A 22738-nucleotide genomic window follows, 5' to 3' on the forward strand; every position below is an offset into this window, starting at 1 on the left:
AAAGTAAGTTTTCAGCTGAGGTGTTTGGCCCACAGTAAATCCCTGGCAGAATTAACCTTTTTAGTGTGTGTGCACCTATGGGCCACATGCTGTTGTTCCTGTCTGAAGTAACTTTTCATTATTTGGTCATCAAATGATAATAATATAGAAACAAAGCTAAGCCAAGTCCTGGAGCTGTCAATAGAGATAATTGGATAATCCAAGAGGAGTTCGGTGAGTCTGTGGTCAGGAAACTTCTTTTGTAGTCACTGTAATGTGCTTTCCTGCCTTGCATGCCAAAGAAGACGATGACACTGTAAGTGACATTGCTGAGGCATCATCTGGACGTTGGAGAAGTGGGAGGGGACGCAGTGGAGGAAGAAGAGCTAAGCCATCCCCTCCTTCCCTGCAGTAAGGTCGGAGAGACTGAGTACTTAGTGCTTTAAGGAGCTCACTCACTCCAGCATTGCCCTTGTGCGGAGAAAGAGCAGAAGCGCTCACCCACCCGGCTCGCACTGGTCCTGTTACACATTAGAATTTAAGCCGTGTGTATGACGCAGGGATTAACTGGCTAGAAAGCCTCTACCATGCAGGAGCTTACACTGTGGAAGGGGATAGCATGGTCCGCCTCTCTTTACTTATGCACTTACTTAACAGTACGCTTAGTTTACTTACTACATGCAAGGCCACAGATGCGTTGGCGTGAGGTTACAAAGCAAGAGCGGGGCGGCTCGCCTCTGGTTTCACACAACAGTCTAGCAGGAGATAAGATATGGACGCTTACACTGTGTTTGAACTCCGTGCCTAGCCTCCCTGCCTACAGCTTGCTTTCTCCGGGCTCCTTTGTCACACCATGACTCAGCTGAAGGCAGCGGCTGGGTCAGTTCTTTCTGTTATTTAACACCAGCGGTAGGTGGTGTATCCTTGTGTGTGCCAGTGTGAAATTTAAAATGAGTAAGCTTAAATGTGGTTGTGGGAAATCCTAGTGCAATGGAACTGCTCCCAGCTCTCAGCACTGCCTTTTCCACACTCAGTGGAAAAGGTTCAGCACTGCAGTGTGACGTTAGCATGTCTTTTGTTCCTAAGTGGGACCTTGTGTGGGTCTCTGGCTCTCTCCCCCCTGCCTCCTAGCCGTGAGGAGGTGCTCCTGGAGCCCGTGTTTGCCTGCTTCCCTGGTACTCTGGCCTTTGTTTATGGCCAGAAGCTCTTTGCCTTGCAAATCCATTTGTTGGAACTAATTTTCCACCTCTTAAAATTTCTCCTCTCTGACTCCAGTCCTACCCTCTCGGGTCCCTGCCTGTCTCTGCAGCGCTCTCCACATTAGTACATTTGTCTCTTGTCTGTTTTCCACTCAGAACTCACAGAAGAGGCCGAACATTATTTTATATTCCCAGCTTGTTCTCCACACACTTTCAGTAAATTGTGTGTTAGCAAATGAGGAGGAGGAACTGGGCAAAGTATTTGTCATATTGCCCAGAGTTATTTCATGTTTGTTTTCAACGAAAGAGGGATATTTGTCCTGTCAGTAAAACTCGAGGAAGGACAGACCAACAGGAGGGCCAGCCTCAGTGTCTCGATGGGGACAGACCAACAGGAGGGCCAGCCTCAGTGTCTCCATGGGGACAGACCAACAGGAGGACCAGCCTCAGTGTCTCCATGGGGACAGACCAACAGGAGGACCAGCCTCAGTGTCTCCATGGGGACAGACCAACAGGAGGACCAGCCTCAGTGTCTCCATGGGGAAGCTCTGTCATTGTGAGGATGAGAAGCTGGGCACCAGGCAGTGGACAAGAACCATTGTGAACTCCACAGTACCTAGTGGGTCTTAGGTTCCATTTTGCATTGTGAAGCTCTGTATTTCGCCTCATAACAGTTACAACTAGGTGGTATTTGAATGTGTTTTGCTAATGTTTGAAAAGAGATTTATTATTGTTGTTGTTGTTATTATTACTATTATTATATTGAGGCTTCTATACGTTGATAATGCTTTTTGTATTGAAGTGCTTGAGTATTACTCTGAACAATACAATTCAATATTAACCATGGCAATGTGACATTTTCTCCTCGGTTTTCTGAATTACCTAGATTTTAATAGAAACACACACACACACACACGAGAGAGAGAGAGAGAGAGAGAGAGAGAGAGAGAGAGAGAGAGAGAGAGAGAATTTCATTTTAAACTAAATAAATCAATGTTATTTGCTTAGTAAAGAATTCATGGGAAAAGGTAAATGGGCCAGAAAGGATGGATATATTGGTTTGTATACTTTAAAAACTGGTAAGAAATAAAATGTGATGATTTACCTGTTCCCTGAAGCAAGTTATGGAGACCTTCAGAAGACCCATAGATACCAGATATCATCATCATCATCATCATCATCATCATCATCATCCTCCTCCTCATCATCATCATCATCATCATCATTAGATAAGCACATACTAACCTGCTGAATCCCTCCACGTTTTCCCTTGCAGCTTTGCTCTGTCAGATGAAGCGTACAGATCCCTCCGTGACCAAGAGAAAGATCAGTGCATCCTCATTACGGGGGAGAGCGGAGCAGGAAAAACAGGTGAGAACAGCACCAAACAGACCTGGCCCTCTCTGGAGGCAGATGCTGCTGAATGACAGCAGGGAGGGAGCCTGGTGGCCCTTGGGAGCCAGGTGTCCGCAGCTGCTGTGCGGTGGCTGTGATGTCCACAGTTGGTGTTCTGTGGACAGCTCATCTCTCGGCACCATGAAGGTGCAGCCAGCACAAGTCCCGGCCTGGTTCTCAATCTTCCAATGCTGTGCCGCTTTAATTCAGCTCCTCATGCTGGAGCGACTCCCAACCGTAAGGTCACCCTCGCTGCTGCTTCATAACTGGAAATCTGCTGCTGTTAGGAATTCTAATGTATGTCTGATATGTGACTCCTGGGAAAGGGTCATTTGACCCTCTTCCCCCCAACACACAACAAAGGGTTTGTGACCCACAGGCTGAGAACCATTGCTCTAGAGTCTTTTGGTCCTAAAGAACTGAGGGTGTGTGGATGTTGTCCTATGCCTGCAAGGACAGGCTGTGCGTCTGGTAAAAAGATTCCAGTGTGGTCCTGAATGAGGAAATGGTCTGATTCTGGGACAGTTCAGAAGTACTATCGACAAACAGGGAAAGGGTAAAACTGTAGCAGGCATTGGTTTTGTTTGTTGTTTGTTTGTTTGTTTGTTAAAACACAGGGCAAAAGTGGTTGGGGCAGAGTGAGATTTTTATGTCTCCCTGTAAAATGCTTACAGATGAGACTCCCATAACTGGTCTTCCTCTGAGTATGCACATATGTCTTCAAGTGTTTCCATCTTGGATGTTATTCCAGTGATTAGACTTGATGCTTTCTGAGTCCTCATTGATTGGGAAAAGAAACTTTCAGCTTTGAAAGCTTCCCAGAGTCAGCTTCTCCTGTATGCTGGCTTCTTGTCTTTTCTCCAGGGACTCCTCTTTCACACAGCCCCTTGTTTTCACCAGTGACTGGTGAGGTGGTCCGCTTCTTTCCTGGAGCCCTCTGTAGACAGGCTGCATGGTTTTGGCTGTGGTGCAGGGTGTGAGTGCTGAAGGGGCAGAAATGCAGGACTCCCCTAGTCGTACAACCGTAGCACCATAAGTTGGACGAGATTTTAGTTATAGACCGTCCCATGTGAAATCCTCCCCATGGGGCAGCCAAACCCCTTGGGGTGATAGATGGCTCCCCCCCTTTTTTATTGGATATTTTATGTATTTACATTTCAAATCTTATCCTCTTTTCCAGTTTCCCTCTCGCCCATCCCCCTCCCCCTGCTTCTATGAGGGTGCTCCCCCTCCTACCCACCCACTCCCACCTCAACACTCTGGCATTCCCCTACACTGGGGAAACGAGCCTTCACTAGACCAAGGGCTTCTTCTCCTTTGATGCCAGACAATGCTGTCCTCTGCTACACATGTGGCTGAAGCCATGGGTCTCTCCATGTGTGCTCATTGGTTGGTGGTTTATTCCCCAGGAGCTCTGGGGGGCAGGGTCTGGTTGGTTGATATTGTTGTTCTTCCTATGAGGTTGTAGATCCCTTCAGCTCCTTCAGTCCTTTCTCTAACTGCTCCAATGGTGTACCAGTGCTCAGTCCAATGGCTGGCTGTGAGCATCCACCTCTGTATTTGTCACGATCTGGCAGAGCCTCAGGAGACAGCTATATCAGGCTCCTGTCAGTATGTACTTGGCATCAGCAATACTATCTGGGTTTGGTGGCTATATATGGGCTGGATCCCCAGGTGGGGCAGTCTCTGGATGGCCTTTGCTTCAGTCTCTGTTTCAAACTTTATCTCCTGTAAATATTTTTGTTCCCCCTTCTAAGAAGCATCTGTACTTTGGTCTTTCTTCTCGAGCTTTATGTAGTCTGTGAATTGTATCTTGGGTATCCTAAGCTTTTGGGCAAATATCCACTTATCAGTAAGTGTATGCCATGTGTGTTTTTGTTTGCTGGTTGGTTGGGTTTTCTTTGTTGTTTGTTGTTGTTGTTTTGTGATTGGGTTAGTTACCTCTCTCAGGATGATATTTTCCAGTTCCATCTAGTTGCCTAAGAATTTCATGACGTTGCTGTTTTTAATAGCTGAGTAGTAAACCTGTTTACCTGTGTTCTCTTGTATTTCTTTAAGGGAGTTATTGATGTCTTTCTTAAAGTTCTCTAACATTATCATGAGGTGTGAGTTTTAAATCCAAATCTTGCTCTTCTGGTGTGTTGGCATATCCAGGACTTGCTGTGGTAGGAGAACTGGTCTGTTTCTTAGGTTCTTGCATTTGCCTCTCGCCATCTGGTTTTCTCTGGTGTTAATTGGTCTTGCTGTCTCTGACTGTAGCTTGTCCCTCCCATGGGCCTCTAAGCCCGTGATCTTAGGAGTAAGATCACTTCTGTGAGTTCAGCTCTCTTGGGGCGGGATTTGGTTCTGGAGAGCCTTAGCTCCAGGTGCAGACTGATGGAGGGCTTTTAACCCTGTGTTTGACTTACAGGTTCAACCCCTTTGGCAGGTCCTCCTCTGCTAGTTTCTGCAGTCTTTTTAAAGGAGGAATTATGTTTTGTGTCTCAGTATATCCAGGTGAATCCCCATTGTTCAATGTGAGGAGCTAGCCTCATGTCCGTATTTAGTAATTGACAAAAAAAAATACTAGTTCTCCTGGAAATTGCCCAGAAGTAGCTATTTTAGTTCTTTATAAGGTCTAGCCTAGAAATTGATTGATTTGCTTAGGGTTGGACATCTTTATCTCTGTGTAGTCTCTTCTTAGGTAGTTCCAGGTTCTCTAATTATTCTAATATTTTCTGCATCTGTACTTCCACCTAAAATTGCCCATCTAATCTTTGAACTAATGCATGCCATTTCTATGGGATGAGCATACCCAAGTGGTTCGGATTCATGTCAGACTAACCATATGTAGAATAGATTTGATTTTTCTTTTCTCTTTACTGTTCTGACTTCAGTGAATTAGACTGTATTGAGTCATAACTTTGTTGTTTCCGTGTTTTTATACCATCCTCTCCTGTACCTTACATCCAGGACCACATCTTTTCCCACCAGTCTGTCTCTGGAAAATACTTCATATGAGGTTGTTCTTCCTTTCTTTTTGTTCACATGGAGCCTCTACTCCAAGCCACCAGCTGTGATTTCCTGTGCACTGTTCATAGGCTTTCTAAGGAGTCTCTCGTTCCCTTTGGTTACCCCATTCTCTTTTATAGACATGGTTTTTTGGCTGTTCAGATTATGGGAACATTAACGTAAAGAGTCACCGTTGGGGATGACTGACTCTTTACTTTTTTCTTCTTATTCTTTCACATGAAGTGAAGTTAATGCCTAGAAGCCACCTCAGTACCCTGTCTCTTCAGGGTGTGTAAGCAATCATCCTGTGTAGTGAACAACACAGAGCTGTTTAATGTTGATGCACTTGCTTATTTATTTCTTTAGCTTTGAAAGCACAATATGTGTTTATTTGGTATGCTGGCTTAGTTGCTTGTTGTCTTTATTTGGAGGTGAGGTAGCCCTTGTAGCAGGTGTCTAAACTCTCACTGGACCTCATGGCTTTATCTCATCTTTTTTATTATGTCTGGAAGTCCACTCATTCATTTCTCAGAGCTTCCTTTCTGTTTTCTCTTGGAAGGAATTCTTTATTTAATCTTCTTTGTGACTAACTCCCCCCCCCCCTTTAGATTTATTTACTATATATAAATTCACTGTAGCCATCTTCAGACACAGCGGAAGAGGGCATCAGATCCCATCACAGATGGTTGTGAGCCATGTGGTTGCTGGGATTTGAACTCAGGACTGGAAGAGCAGTCAGTGTCCTTAACTGCTGAGCCATCTCTCCAGCCTGACTAAAGCCTTTTTAAAAAGGTATTCTGACTATATCACTTCATTTTTAAGTGAGTCATTTGGAAGTGGGTGGCGGTCACTTCAGTCCGTCCTGGCCAGTTTTTTCACCTCCTTTGAGCGTATTTCTAAGAAGTCAGCAGTCTTCCAATTAGTCCTAGCAATGTAGGGCATCCTCCTCAGAACTGTTAACTTTGCCACTTATTCCAGAAGCCAGGTTCCACCTCTTGGTAGGCTTGTGACTGCTTCATTCAGAAGACTGGTGCTCACGTTTTCTGAGAAGAAAAAGAAAAGCAGAAGAAAAAAGCCACCTCATTCCATCAGTATCGAGCCTGGTTGCATGGGGGCTCCTCCTTCGCTGTGTGTGGTTTTCTGCTTAGTCACTGACATACTGGCTTCATGGCCTTCACTGTCACCTGTAGGTTAAAGTCAAGGCCATACATGATTGGACAGTAGAGAGTGGGGGTAAGAGGGCAAAATATGTGGTAAGGCAGAAGAGGAGGAGAAAGAGGAGATTCGAGATGGAAGATGAAGATGAACCATTTCTGTCTGTGTATCTTTGAGCAGTCTTAGGGAGATACGATTATTTCTAAAGGTTTCTATGGATCAATGTATCTTATCTAGGTGGGCAGTTTATATCTTTGTCAACTGGTTGTAAGCTTAATGTGTGGAGGGATTGTGGATTGAGAATTTAACATATAAACCTGCTTGATAAGTTATTGATTGATTTTACCGGGCTGTGGAGGACAGTGTGTGAAAGTAGTGGCTGAGATGCAGCTGGAACCAGCAGTTTCAGCTCTGTTGCCCTCTCAAGGTGAGGGCGTGTGGCCTGTGGAATGAGATGTGAGTGTGAAAGGCTTGGCAACAGCACGCCAAGGGAAAGTGAGTGAAAAACAACACGCTTGGGCGGTTGTGGACAGCTCAGGACAGAAACAGCTGGTGCGGGCTGTGCTGACCAGCTGGAGCTGACTCGATACTACTGAAACAAAGGGGATGTGGGTACGTGTGGACTCTGATAGTTCACATTAGCACCCATCCTGGCATGAACTGGTAGTAGGCTGGCTGGCTTTCTGCAGGGCTAGTCCTTGGGTCATCTTTTAACATTGCCCGAGGTTACTGGAAGCAACCGGCCTGTTTCCGAGGGGTGTGCTTCAGCCGAGCCTCTTCACTAATCAGCCTTGCGGTGTGGAGAGGTGCTGTACTCCGGAGCAGCTGGTATCTGTACCCACTCAGCTGCTAAGTCCTCCTTTCTCACAGATCTTAATGGCATCTCCTTACACCCAGTCCCTGTGGAGACTTAAGTTTTGGTGTTCATTGTATCTTTCTCTGTGTATCTTTATTTTCAGAACTGGTGGTGGAAAAGCCACCTCCAGTTTGATTGTGACGTTAAGTTGTTACTAGACTCTGAAGTGCCATGAAGCCCAGGATTTGTGTGTGTTTAAAGGTCTCTGTTTCATGGAGTGAGTTAAGCGAATGAAATGATAGAAGTGAAATACAGGGATTGTATTATGAGAACTCTGGGGAGAGGTTTTACTCTTGACTCTGAGGGAGGAGAGAAGCCAGACTACGTTTGAAATAGCACATCGTTGTATTCACAGGTTTAATAAGTTTAGTTCTGCACACTTGCAGTTAGTAGGTCCATGAGATGGAATAGAATTGTCATTAACAAAGATTCTAAAATGTACATTACATAAAGTGTTTTCATTTAGAATCTGTACGTAGTGGTTTAGATGGAACTGCCATGCAGTGTCAGAGGACTTATTTTATATGAAGTAATTAATTTAACTGGGCCGTAAAAACCCCTTGGCAGAGGATGGTGTTATTACTTGTAAACACTGGAGATGCTCTTATGCTACTGGGTTATATAATATGGGCTTTTAGGGAGAGGCATGAACTCTTTGAGTGCTTTGGGGGTGCTGTTTAATTCATCACTGCTGTGCTAAATAAAAAATTCATCATGCCTTTTAAAAGTGCCCAGCTGTTTCTGGCCGTGAACTTGCAGTTCATTCCTGTGAGTTCAGTTCCTACTTGGCAAACTCTCCAAGCTTCAGGAGGCAGCACTTGAGGGAGCCGTCAGGTCGGCATGTCTTCCCGGACACGGGTGGATTCTGCACCTGAAACCACTATCCTGACATAAGCAAACATTCCAAGTCATTCGGCTGCTGCTTTACAGTTCCATCAGTCTCTAGGGACTCAGCAGCTGTCTCCTCACTGAGGTCTTGAGCCTGCCTTGCCCGTCACGACCTCTGGGTCTAACCCCCAGGTGACGTGGGTCCTTATGTGTGCGATAGTTCTGGCTGCCCAGCTTGGCTGGTGATTCAGTGTATGTGCTAAACCTTGAACGCTCTACTGTGTTCTAGAAGAAGAGGTTTTGGCCTTGAAAAATCGTATTTTGTCTAGCTGCTGACAGAACCGAGGGTTCAAGTGTCATGTAGACGTACATTTGGATGCGCCTGGGTTAGAGAGCATGACACGGTCCTCGTGGGTTCTTAGCTGTGCAGCTACATTTTATCAAGATTAAGACTCTCTATTTGTAGCCTTACCAGTCAGTAATTAAAAAGCTAGATTTTGAGCCCTGGAGGATGATATCCAAATCTTCCTTATCTTTAGCCGTAGTAACTGCTTTTTATAGGAGTTTTATATTTAGTTTTTATAAGTGCATAAAGATTTGAATGCAGATTCTAATTTACTCAAACTTTAGAGCATAAAGGGAAGGAAGATGTATGCCTCGTGTGACAAGCATAATGTCCTGTTCCCAACATGGAGAGGCATGAGACCGTCCATACAACACAGCCATGCAGCTTGTCCATACATGTACTGCTGTTTTAAAAAGTAACAGCTGTCTCGTGAACTACTGGTGTTAAAATCAGATAATATGTCAGTGGAAAAAAAAAAAAAGTAGGAGTCATCTCTTTTTAGACAGTATGGCTTTATTTGAAAGCATGGCATTTTTGTGAGGGCATGGTTTGGCAGGCGGTCACATGACAACTCCAGAGGTTACCACCGTCTACCTGGTGGTCACATGACAACTCCAGGGGTTACCCTTACCCTCCACCCCGTGACTTCTGCATGGGCTACGAGAATCTCAACCAAGGCTGTTGGGTGTGAGCAGCAAACACTTTTACCCACTAACCCTTTTCCCTGGCCTCCTGGGAAAAAAACTATCTTTAATTCCTGTTTCTAGACATAAATTATTAAAATAAGTTGTGTAGTAGAATTCCTGAAGGAAATTAAGAATGTGAGCATGGATAGTTTCTGCCAACTTAGAAATAAGTCGTTAAAACTTGAGTTATAGCCTTGAAATACACTTAAAAACTATTCGGATTGTTCAAGTCTATTTTAAAGCTAGTAAAAGTGCCTACTTTTTATTGAGTTAAGCTATGTTTACCTGTCAGCAGGTTCTGTAAGTTTATGTGCACTGTAATAGGTGCTGGTGTAACTCCACTAGCTCTGTTTCCAGACTCAATTCTGCCTCTTTCTGGACCATGCATAGGCTCCAAGAGGCCGCTATTGTCCCATCCGCTTCCCTTCTTCAGCTGCATCTGGACCAAAACAGGATTTCAGAGCAACCATTATGGTGGAGTGTCAAGTGTTTGAGAGTTTTCGGAATAAACAAAGAGATGGGCCTTTTGCATTTTATTTTAGTTTTAACTAACAGAAAGTGTACCATTTTATTTTATTTAAAGCATATTCTGCTCTAAAGGAGTTATTTTGCTATAAATAGATTCAGTTCTCTAGCTTTGTAAAGAGAGGGACCAGAAATTTATCTCAAAAAAAGGAGACAACCCCTAGTATATATGAGTGTGATGGTGCGTAGGGGGAGGGGCAGTGAATGGTACTCTGGAGACAGACGATGAAGAAGGGCCAGGAAGTGTGTTGTGTGATGGTGACTGTCGATGTAAACACCATTTCTAGAGACCCTTGCAAGACCCAGCAGAGTGGATGTCAGCATCCGTCATATCTAAAGAGAGGATGTGCCCATTCAGATCAAGGGTAGAGGGAAGCTTGCCCACTAAAGACTCAAGGGAAATGAAGTAATTATACAGCAAATTCCCGAGAATTGTGGGATATGTGTTTGGGGACTGGCTTAGTTAGAGTTTCCATTGTTGTGAAGAGACAGTGAGACCTCAGCAACTCTTATAAAAGAAAAAATATTAATTGGGGCTGGCTTACAGTTTCAGAGGTTTAGTCCATTATCATCATGGTGGGAAACGTGGTGGGAAAGCTAGCAGGAAGACATGGTGCTGGAGGAGCCAAGATGTCTACGTCTGATCCTTAGGCCACAGAAGGAGTTGGTGTGCCACACTAGGTGGAGCTTGAGCATAAGAGACCTCAAAACCTGTCCCCATAGTGACACTCCTCCTCCAAGGCCCTAGCTCCCAATAGTGCTAGTCCCTGTGGGCCAAGCATTCAAACACATGAATCTATGGGGCCATTCCTATTTAAAACACACAGGACTTTGAATGAAGGCTATTTCATGTGATCTCACAAAGATAAAAGGATCATTGCACTTTTATGGTTGTTAAAGGGAGGTAGCAACAGGGGATCATTACAGACTACTAGAGAGTTTTTATGGATCTATTTGAATACTCAGAAAGGAAACTGGATGGAGATTTAACTCTAGAGCACACCCTCTACCTATAGTTCTTAAGACTCCCCAGGTTTGTTTTTTTCCTCGTGCCATAAATGCTAGTGCTCCCAAAGGACACTAGAGCCTTATGACCTGTGCAGATTGTTGGAACTTCTTACTTTCTGTTAGTTGACAATACTGTTCAGTTGTCCACATGCACATCCCCCCTCTGTTCAGCTTGTTTATCATCGTTAGCCCTGAGGAGATGGTTTATAATCTATAAAGCTTTCCCAGTGGAGTACTACCCAGCTATTAAAAGCAATGGCTTCGTGAAATTCTTAGGCAAATGGATGGAACTAGAAAATACCATCCCGAGTGATGTAACCCAGTCATCACACACACACACACACACACACACACACACACACACACACACACACACGGTATGTACTCACTGAGAAGTGGATATTAGCTCAAAAGCTCAGAATACCCAAGATACAGTCTATAGACCACATGAAGCTCAAGAAGAAGACCAAAGTACAGATGCCTCAGTCCTTCTTAGATGGGGGAACAAAAATACCCATAGGAGGAAATACAGAGACAAAGCTTGAAGCAGAGACTGAAGCAAAGGCCATCCAGAGACTGCCCCACCTGGAGATCCAGCCCATATACAGCCACCAAACCCAGACAATATTACTGATACCAAGAAATACAGGCCGACAGGAGCCTGATATAGCTGTCTCCTGAGAGGCTCTGTCAGATCATGACAAATACAGAGGTGGTTGAATAGCCAACCATTGAATAGGGTCCCCAATGGAGGAGTTAGAGAAGAATTGAAGGAGTTGAAGGGGTTTGCAACCACACAATACTAACCAACCAGAGCTTCCAGGGACTAAACCACTATCCAAAGAGTACACATGAATGGACCCATGACTCCAGCTGCATATGTAACTGAGGGTGACCTTGCTCGATATCGATGGGAAAAGAAGTTCTTGATCCTGCTAAGGCCTGATGCCCCAGTGTAGGGGAATGTCAGGGTGGGAAGGCTAGAGGGAATGGTAGGGTAGGGAGTACCCTCATAGAAGCAGGGAGAGGGGTGATGGGATAGGGGGCTAATGGAGGGGAAACCGGGAAAGTGGATAACATTTAAAAAGTAAAATATATCCAATAAAAGTAAAGTGAAAAAAAAATCATGGGGGAAAAAACAAACTTTTCATGAGAAACAGCCACACCCAGGTAGCTCCAGTTTACCCATTTGCAGGTGCATCATCCCATACCTGAGAAGGACTTCCTGCCCATAGATAATAGCACCAAATAAAGATTGGACAAAGGCAGCTAGTGAATTCTCTCTCCAAATATGATTCAAAGAATCTGTTTCCCCCCACAGAGGCTAGCAAGCTTGTCATGTCTTATGTCGCTGCGGTGTGTGGAAAAGGAGCAGAAGTCAATCAGGTCAAGGAGCAGCTTCTCCAGTCCAACCCTGTCCTGGAAGGTAAGGATTTCATGTTTGGTCCTTGTGATTCAGAAGCAAACTGTTTCCCGTTCACTTCAGCTGCCCAGTGTTCGGGGAGGGGAGGTGATGTTCAGGCCAAAGTCTATTGAGGAATTAAGCCCCATCCATGTGAGGCTTTGTTTCAGTGCTTAAAAGAGAGAATACCTTACTCTTGGAAAAGGAACTTTCCCATTTAAAAATAGTTTTGCCATTCAGTTTTTATTTAATGTACTTTGATTTGCTTTTAAGAAATCGACTGTTTTGTTGCAGTTGATGGTGCACTGATGTTTTATCATTCATGGTAATGCCTGTGGCTAGTTATGTCTGTTGTCATGGAAATCAAGGACTAAAGAAAGTCCAAACACTATTTCTTCCAAGTCCTGGTATTAGCTTCCCGGTAATTTGCTCATATTCTTGGAGGCGAGACTCTAAGAACAAAATCCTACTAAGGTAGGTTTCATCTGGAGGCCCCTCTCCCACCTTGATGTTCATGAGATCTCTTCTTTCTGTGTTTCTTGGGAACAAAAACAGAAAGTGAGCTCCCTGGTGCCCCTTCTCCATACTGCACACTCCAAGCTCCACATTCCATACTCAGACTTAGTGCCTCCCAAAGGCTTACCTCTCGATTCTGTCCCATGGAGGGTTAGAGCTTTAACACACAAGTGGGGAGAAGAGGCAAAACACTGGCCGTCATCACGAATGGGTTAGCGATGAATCCTTTCACCAGATGGAGAATGACATTTACTTTAGTATAAACCATGCTTATGTTAAAAATGAAATTGGGATCCTGGAGGATCGATGGTAGGAATGCGTGCTGCTCTGGCAGAGGACCTGGGTTTGGTTCCTAGCACACAATGACCCCTTACAACTGTCAGTAACTGATTCCAGAGTTACTTCTGGCTTTTGCAGACACAAGGCACAGATGGTGTGTGTGTGTGTGTGTGTGTGTGTGTGTGTGTGTGTGTATGTGTGTGTGAGTGCTTGCCTGCATGTGTGTATATATTATGTAAAATAAAGAAGAGTAAGTTTTTTTTTTAATTTTTTTTTAATTTTGTGATTCCAGCTTTTCCTTATTGGAGGGAGGCTGTTAAATTTGCTTCATAGTATAATCATGTCAGTGTTGTGACTAACACAGTTGGAGCACCAGTTGGATTTCTTAGCCTAGAAGCTGCTGTGCTGGGCTACCTGTTATGAGTGTGACACCTGTCCTCTGCTTGCCAGGTGCCAGCTACACCCTTGTACCTGTTAGGATAAAAAATATCTAAACATTTGCAGCTGTTCCCCAGGGAGTCAAAAGCACTTTTAGGATCTGGGCTAGAGGAATCGTTTGGCTCAACCCACTGCTCCGAGCACAGAAAGACAAGACCTGAGGCTAATGGAAGCAGAGTTGTCTCGGGGTTGGTAGGCAACTCTTGACGTGGAGGGTCACAATTCCTCCCTGTTGCCTTTTCTACTGAGACTGGGCCCTTCCTCCCCTCTGAGAAGTCTGTAACTCTGAGCATTTACCATAACCCTGTGCTTCAGAGAAAACACCATGCCCACTGAGGTGCCCGACTGGCAACGGGAGAGGCCTGGGGCCCCATAAGCTATTATGTTTTCATCTCTGCTCCATTTAGTGCCCTAGCTGGCAGAGCCTTTAAGAAGGGGCATCTCTCCCTTTTATTAATCTGAGACTTGGCCTTTTGCTTCCTGCCCTTTACTTTTCGGTTATGTGCTGTACACGAGCTGGATCTCCACTCAGGCTTATTTTAGGAATGCTGTGGTCGAAAGACACGACGTAGTGGAATGCTGCAGCTTGCATTTTTGACTAGGATCTTTTTATTTGGTGGCATTTGAAATGAGGCTGCGGTGCAGGAAATGGAAGAAATGTTCACCGTGGGTGTGTGTTATCTTTTATGGGAACGCTTTGCTTTGTAACTGGAGCTGCTACTGTAAAAGAGCGTTCAGAACAACGAACTTTATTTAAAGACAAAAGCAAAAACAACCCAACAACCCTGGAACTGCCTTGGGTGTGCTGTGATGGAGCACTTGTTTCAGATTCCCAGGTTCACGGCAAAAGACTTGCGTGTTTAGGGCTGTGTTTGGTAACATGCAGTTCAGACTTGTTTGAGGCAAAGATGGTTTATGGCTTGTAGATGGGGCTCTGAACCGGGTTCTGGGGCAGTCCTTCACTTCCCCCTGACTGTCAGGCCGCAGGACCTTGATCTCTGTGTCAGCATCGTCAGCTGGGCTTTGGTCCTGTACTAATCAGTTGACTTGGCAGGCCTACCTTTCAAACATGGCAGAAAGGACTAGCCCATAAAAGCATAGGAAATGTCACAGTTGAACGGGAACCAGGTCAAGTGTCTGCTGTCATCAAGGTCGTGTTCCTGGCCCACTTTTGGGTGGCAGTGGATTTGTGAGGACCTCCTCTTGCTCAGCGTGTGTCCTCTGGTGACTGTGTCCAGTGCTTCCTCTCCCAGTGTAAACAGGTCCTCAATGTCCTCCTTTGATGTAAGAGTTTGGTGTCAGGAACTTATCATCAAACCATACTTGGCTCAAGCATCTCTAATATAAGGAACCTTCTCTGTTGACTTTGTAAATTTTGTCTTGAGCCAATTGTGTGATGTTTGTTTGTTTGTTTGTTTGTTGAAATAAGGTCTGGCTAGCCTAGAACTTACTATGTAGAGCAGGCTGGCCTTCAGCTCACACAGATCTTCGAGTGTTGGGATTAAATGCTTGCACCACCACACCCAGCCAATTCCGAGTTTGTAAGTAAAGGTGGATATGGGTCCAGTGAGCTGGCTCAGTGGATAGAAGTACTTGCCACGAAGCCTGATTTTCTGAGTTCAGTCCCCAGGGCCCATGTGGTGGGAGAGAACCAACTCTTTTAAGTTCTCCTTTGACTTCCACACGCCCATCTCCAATAAATAATGAACAAACAAGCAAATGGCTTTTAAAAGACATAAAACATTGATTTAACAAGAAACATTACACACTGGGTTTGGCCGCTAAGTGGTCAAGGTTGGTGTCCCCTAGGGATACCTCCTTCTCTCCAGGTCCTGCTCTCAGACTAGGTGGCTTTTCAGGGTCCTGTGCTCATGACACTTTCTTATCACCCCAATTCCCGCCCATGCCTAACCGTGGAGGCTTCAGAAGTCCTCCTATTCCAAAGGTTCGTTTCATTTAGCTACGTCTTCAGGGATGGTGCTGCTAGTCTCAACTGTGACTTCTAGTCGCCAAATAGTTTGGGTTGGGTGGGGGGGTACTGGTGTAAATGCAGAGTTTTGTGACTTCCAGGGTGCACCAGGCTGAGGTACCCTTCCTTGTACAAGAGCCTTATGTGACTGGGTTCCCTGCAGGGTTTGGGATGCTCAGCCGGGGCTGTGGCTTGTACGCACACTGCTCTGTTCTGTTTCCATCACTGCAGCTTGGCTTGTGAGCGGTTCGCACTGGCTTGGTGAAACAGTTCATTTGCCTCTAACTGTGCTGTCACGGTGTTAAACAGATCAGTCTGTGCCTGGGGCAGAACCACCCCGGGGTTCTCACGGGCCCTCGTTTTCAAAGAAAGTCCCAGGGCAGGTTGGTGGTCTTCTTGAAGCAACGAAGATCAAAACAGACTTGGGCTGTACATTTTGGGTCACTTTAGTTTCCTTTATGTTCTAGAAAGTTTCATATAGGTCTGCTGTTGGGCATGCGCTAACAAAGAATGTATTGTTTTTAATCTTATTTTAAATGACTCATTCTTCCGACTTTTGGTGTAGTTCTTACTGTACTGTAGTTATGTAATCACACTCACATAAATAGCTTTATTTCAAAATTACACAGTTTTCGGTTTCACATGCCTCCTGCAATCTATACTCCTCACCCACGTGCATCAAACCTGTAACAGAAAGTGATTTCTGAAGTAACCCTGCTGGGTGTTTTGGCAGAGGACTAGGCACCTGCTTACTGCCCACTAGATTTCTGTCCAAAGGAGTTAGACAGTGTCGACTGAGGCAAGATTAAATTTAGAGTAACAAGGCCCAGATTTAAGATTGTCACTTGCTCATTTTCCGTGTATTTCTAATCACTGGGGGAAGCTTAAGAAAGTTATTAAAAACTTCTGGAAGACATGTTTGCATGGAAACTGTGTGTAGAAATGCCACCACTGCAAGCTGTGTTTGCCAGGGCTATTCCTGTCCAGTGCTGCAGTTGCTTTCTGTGTCTGCTCAGTTTCATTATTTTTTTTCTATCAGCTTTAACGATGCATCATCTGTTTCTTTCTCACTAGCTTTTGGAAATGCCAAGACTGTAAGGAATGACAACTCCTCTAGATTCGTAAGTATTTGTAGAAGCTTAAGTGCTAACACTAATATTTAGTCCATGTGTGTTTAAACAAGCAGATGTTTAATGTTTCTTAATACACACATCTTTAAAGTCAGACAGCAGCCACCCCCAGTCGAGACCATGGTAGGTTCTGTAAGAGTTCTTTGGGGTTCTTTTTTGTTCCGTTTGCTGAGGTTTTTTTTGGGGGGGGGTGGCAAGGTATTTTTATCATCCTTTCTCCTCATCTTCAATCAAAGAATTACAGGCGTTTAAAGAAGGTTATTTATAATAACTTCCTACTCATCTAGAGTTTGGTATTTAGAAGTTACCATTAAGACTTAGAAATTCAGTAAAAAGGATCAAGTGAGCGGTACTTACGTGCCCTGTCACCTTTGTCTCTTATTTGATGGCCTCGGGGAGGATGGGATGTATTTTAAAACGTGTTGGCCATAAAATCACCAGACCGAGTAGGTGCAAGGGTCTTCAGGAACTCAGTACTGACTGAGTCTGGCCCTGGCTACTGTTTGGTCCTCTCCAGCTCACTCAGACCCCTGATCTTCACAAAGATACAAATACTACTCGTGTTTTTGCTTTTCCCAGTACCGGAGACTTTGTGCCTGCCAAGTTATACCTTGTAGTACCACCCCCCCCCCATTCTTTTGGGCACAGGGGATTTTGGTTTTTTGTTGTTTTTTTAAGTTCCTCAGGCTGGACTTGAACTCACATTATAGCTCAGGTAGGCCTCAAACTCTCTCATTTCTATTGTCTCAGCATCCTGAGTGGGTGGGACATATGTCTCTATGATTTGGTGTGACTCCCATGAAGGGACTTGGTCATTTCTGACATTTCCCTACCAGAGATTCTCCCTGCCCCCACCTCAGATTCCTCTTGGCCTTCGTACGTAGGATGTCCAAAGCTTAAAGAGAAAGTGTCTGTCTCTGCCCAAGGCTGTGAATTCTCCCATCGGGTCAGACTGAAAGCTTGTGTGGTAACATGGCTAATCTTGTAGATCAGTAGAATTTGAAGTGAAGTAATTCCACTGATTGTGCTTCTTTATATGATAAAGCATTTAATCTAATATTTTTGCAAATTGTGTATACATGCACTTTTAAAGATATTTACAAGTACATGTGGCCATGGTAATACAAAGGCAGAAAACTATTATTTAAAAGGTCACTATAGAGCAATTGAAGATCCAGTGACTGGCTTGTAGGTGACGTATCTCATTAAACAGCTTTAGCAAAATCCTCTTATAATGTGAGTATTAGGATTTGAGATTAACACTTGATTAGAGGCTAAGTCATTTCATGCCTAGCTTCTAGTAATTTCTCTGCTCTGTGGTCTATGACTTGATTAATAACACACCCAAATACGTGTGATAATCTTATAATTTGCTCTGTGCTACTTTGTGCATAGCTGTGATACTGGTTGACAGTGCCCTTGACTGTGTTCGGGTCGGTTAGCCTAGACTGATGATCACTTGACTAAGAAATCTGTTATTCTGTAGTTAAGACACATTGTCCATAGCTGACACTTGTAACCAGCACATTCAAGGATATGCCCCTGTGTCTCCCATATGCCCTGATATTATTGCTTAAGCCGTGCATGGAACGCCTGCTGTGTGCAGACAGGTGAGCTAGCTGGGCACTGGAGGGGAGAGGGGAGTGCCTGCACTGTTAGAAAGTGGTTTTGTCCAACCTCACATTCATTAAGATTTGAGACAGGGTTTCTCTTTGTAGCCCTGGCTGTTCGGGGACTGTCTGGTCTTGAACTCACAGAGATACTCCTGCCTCTGCCTCTCAAGTGGTGGTACTAAAGGCATGTGCTGCCTACCATCCAATAAGAATTTTAGCTCAGCAGGGGTACACACTTTTAATCCCAGCACCTGGGAGACAGGCAGGTGGATCTCTGAGTTCGAGGCCAGCCTCGTCTGCAGAGTGAGTTTCAGGACAGCCAAAGCTACAGAGAAACCCTGTCTCTAAGAACCAGGAAAGAAAATAAAATGTATAGATTTGTTTCTGTGTTTCACTGTAAGTATAGGTTTCCTTACACCTCCCGTGTGGCCCATGGCCTTTCTTTCTGGTAGCTGGAGTGATCTTTGCAAACAGGCTCCAGCAAGCCTCTGTAGGGCCCCTTTGCTTTTTCCAGTGCAAGCTCCTTCGGCAGCTTCCAGGGCCAGTCTTGCCGAAATGCCATCTCTGCTTTTAGCCCCCCTCAGTCTGCCTCAGCTTCACACTCCTTTGTGGCCCTCAGGCATCCCAAGTGCTTCTTAGCCCCAAGCGTTTGCAGCTGTCTCCTTCTGTATGTGGAGAACACTATAGACCTGCACATGCTGGGTGCTCTGTAGACCTGCACATGCTGGGTGCTCTGTAGGCCTGCACATGCTGGGTGCTCTCTAGACCTGCACATGCTGGGTGCTCTCTAGACCTGCACATGCTGGGTGCTCTCTAGACCTGCACATGCTGGGTGCTCTGTAGACCTGCACATGCTGGGTGCTCTGTAGACCTGCACATGCTGGGTGCTCTGTAGACCTGCACATGCTGGGTGCTCTGTAGACCTGCACATGCTGGGTGCTCTGTAGGCCTGCACATGCTGGGTGCTCTCTAGACCTGCACATGCTGGGTGCTCTGTAGACCTGCACATGCTGGGTGCTCTGTAGACCTGCACATGCTGGGTGCTCTCTAGACCTGCACATGCTGGGTGCTCTCTAGACCTGCACATGCTGGGTGCTCTGTAGACCTGCATATGCTGGGTGTTCTCTAGACCTTCACATGCTGGGTGCTCTGTAGACCTGCACATGCTGGGTGCTCTGTAGACCTGCACATGCTGGGTGCTCTCTAGACCTGCACATGCTGGGTGCTCTGTAGACCTGCACATGCTGGGTGCTCTGTAGACCTGCACATGCTGGGTGCTCTCTAGACCTGCACATGCTGGTGGTATGTTGAATTATTTATCTCTCCCTTCAAATGATACCTTTGGAATATTTTTTATATACTCTGACTTCATTTTGATTTTCTCTTTAGAATAGCTGTTATCAGATTACCTCATTTTTATTATCATTGACTTGAGATACTAATAGGTGCCATGGGAACGGGTACTCTGACTCCATTGTGTACCTTTCAGATTCTTCTTCTTCTTCTTTTTTTTTTTTTTTTTTTTAATTTTTTTTCCAGATTCTTAATAGTTAGAAGAGTTCATGGTACCACCACAGACACTTATAAATCACTTAATCAGTGAATGCTTTTCTTTAAGAAGTTTATATAGAATGATTAGGAAAGCTGGGCATATCTAAAAATAGTGATGATTTGGTACATATGCTTTGAGGTTTTTCAGAAAGCTACGGATGACGTGTTATGAACTTTTAGTGAAGATTCTAGGGTGGAAGAGTGTGTTAAAGGAACTCAGAAACCCTCTGGAGAATAAAAAAGACTGGATGGGCACCATAAGCCTGGGCCTCAATTTACCATAATTTGTCACTGGACCTAAGAGTGTTGTGGAAGGGGTTTTAAGACCATGGGCATGTGGAGTTTATAGTTTAGAGTCTGTGCGTATTGTTTGCAAGGTACAGAAAGCTACAGGTCATTTCCAAGTAGACGAGTGACATCGTCCGAGCCAGCTTTGGATGAGCTGTGAGGATGTGAGGCCTTAGAGCTTCAGTGAGGACGTTCTCACAGCTGCCCAACAGTTCACCGTGCTCGGCTTTCTCGATGCAGTGTCTCTGATCTCATCACTTCTTCAGAGAAGTCACGAGGCCCTCAAACTGAATCCGTCCTACACCTTGTGCCTGGCCTGTGTGTGCCCCACCTACATATACCTGCAGTGGTTTCTCAGCCATTGCTCCTGGAGTCTCCTAAATAAGGAGGCATGATTGGATTTGCCACTTTACAAGATCACCTGATTAGTGTGCACTGGACTAGAAAGGAGCAGATGCACCGGTATCAGGGGACCAGGGTATCGGGTGGCTGCACTGATTAGGAGAGAAATGCTGGTGTCATTAGGAGAGAAAGCATGGTGTTCAAATACCTTACAAAGCCAACTTAGGAAGGATTTATCTTGGCTCATGGTTTAAGGAGAAGCATCCATGATGATCCCTTACACTATGCCATCTGTCCTTCCGTTGGGTCCCATGTCCCAAAGGTTCCACGGCCTTCCCAAACAGCGTCACCAGCTGGAACCAAATGTTCAAACATCAGGCGGTGGGGAACGTTTTACACTCAACACCTGCCACCTCGGAAGATTTCTAACCCTTGCCTCACTCAACCCCTCCACCTGCGCCCTGGATCCAGCTGCCTCCTGTGCGCAGGGACGCCTGTGGAAGTTAGCTCCTTCTTGGAGGCCAGTCCCTAGCATACCCCTTTTAGGGTTTTCTTTCCAAATCTCTAGCTGCTTTGCTTCCTGTGTCCCGGGTATTCCGGAGGCCCTCTCTGACAAGCCATAGCCTGTCTCTGCGGCTCTGGCTAGCTCTCCGTTGCTGCTTCTACCAGAAGCTGTCAGCATCTCTCTCCTAATCAGTGCCGCCACCCGATACCCTGGTTCCCTGATACCGGTGCATCTGCTCCTTTCTAGTCCAGTGCACACTAATCAGGTGATCTTGTAAAGTGGCAAATCCGATCATGCCTCCTTGTTTAGGAGACTTCAGGAGCATGTCAGAAGGTCACGATGCTCTGAGTCTGTTCTCCAGGCTGAAGCCTCCCCCTCAACTGTCATAACGGGAGCTGGTCTTTGTACCTGCTCCTTCTGTTCCCAGACACTGCTTTCACTGTGAACTCACTTCCTCTCCCACCCTCCCACCGTGCACAACCGTGTGTATCCATGAATTCTGGCCAGCTTGTCTCTCCACCACAGTGTCCACTTTACCGGGCTGACAGCCGACATGGTGTCTGGTGTTTATTCTCTGTCTAGAAGAAATGATTTGGAGACATTTGCTTGATGCACGTGAAGCTTTGAAAAAAATAGCTGACAGTGGAAGAGGAGATGTGAGGGAACTTCCGAAAGCTAATTAAAAAAAAAAGTCACAAATTTCCTTGTGGACTGAGTACCATGTGCTCATATTTTTTCACCCTTCCTCTCATATTCTTAAAAGCAATGTAACTCTTAGGGAAAAGTATATACAAAGTGTCTATTTGACTATGGTTAAGGTGGGGTGTGAAACAAAGCAAGTTATTACTAATTAAGTCAGCATACTCATTTCCGAACATGGAGCAGCTGTCATGGTCATTCTGATGTTCATGTCACTCTTAGGCCATGCGTTGGAGACTGACCGTGACTTTCACATGTAAACTCCAGCCAACTTAAGACACTGTCTAAAAAGTGTAATGTGAACCTGGGCTCTATGTTGCTGTACTATGTAGGTCAAAAGCCACAAAAAAGAATATGTAGTCTTTGATTCTGAGCTTGTGACATCACATCATTGTGTGTTGGTTAGAATAGATGGGAATATGGAGTGTCAAGGTTTTCTTACTGCCTGATACAGAGTTTGTATGGCTGGAAACACATTCACCTATGAAATGAAATAACCTATCTTTCCAATCAGTTTCTCTGCCAAGACTATTACTCTTGTTTTTAGTCTTGATTTGAGAAAGGTCTAAAGTTTAAAAAAAAAAAAATCACACCCTCGTCCCCCCGTGTGTGTGTGTGTCTGTCCGTGTGCATGAGTGTCAGCCTCCATCTGTTCTCAAATCAGCCAGAGCTACACTGGCTCTCGGTCTCGGGTACAGTGTGAATTATTTACGGAGGCACAGGGCTTTAGGTCATGCTTACCTGACTTACCTTTCTTATTACATTGAAACAAAGGACTAAAAATGAGTCAGCATGCTGTTTCCCAAAAGTGCTCGGGGTTATGAGATGAACTTACAGAGTCTTTCTTTGACAGGGCAAATACATGGATATTGAGTTTGATTTTAAAGGCGATCCGCTGGGAGGAGTGATAAGTAACTGTAAGTATTTTTACGTAACTCTTTATAAGCTAGTTGAGAAAAATAAAACAAGCATTTTAAAATGGTGGAAAAACGTAAACACTGTGTCTTGAAGAGATGAGGAGAGGTCGGTTTACTTTTC

The 22738-nt window shown here is 45.0% G+C and overlaps 1 protein-coding gene across 3 annotated transcripts in view; it reads left to right on the forward strand.

Moving 5' to 3' along the window:
- Positions 1 to 22738, forward strand: part of MYO1B (myosin IB) — a 155424-nt gene that overhangs the window by 71154 nt on the left and 61532 nt on the right. For all 3 annotated transcript variants that reach the window (XM_080933416.1, XM_080933417.1, XM_080933418.1), the window contains exons 4-7: positions 2455 to 2549; positions 12290 to 12394; positions 16647 to 16693; positions 22554 to 22617. In XM_080933416.1, coding sequence (XP_080789542.1) covers positions 2455 to 2549; positions 12290 to 12394; positions 16647 to 16693; positions 22554 to 22617 — 311 coding nt within the window. The remainder of the gene's footprint in view (positions 1 to 2454; positions 2550 to 12289; positions 12395 to 16646; positions 16694 to 22553; positions 22618 to 22738) is intronic.

This window comes from Micromys minutus (assembly GCF_963924665.1).
Source record: "Micromys minutus genome assembly, chromosome: 19".
NCBI lineage: Eukaryota > Metazoa > Chordata > Mammalia > Rodentia > Muridae > Micromys > Micromys minutus.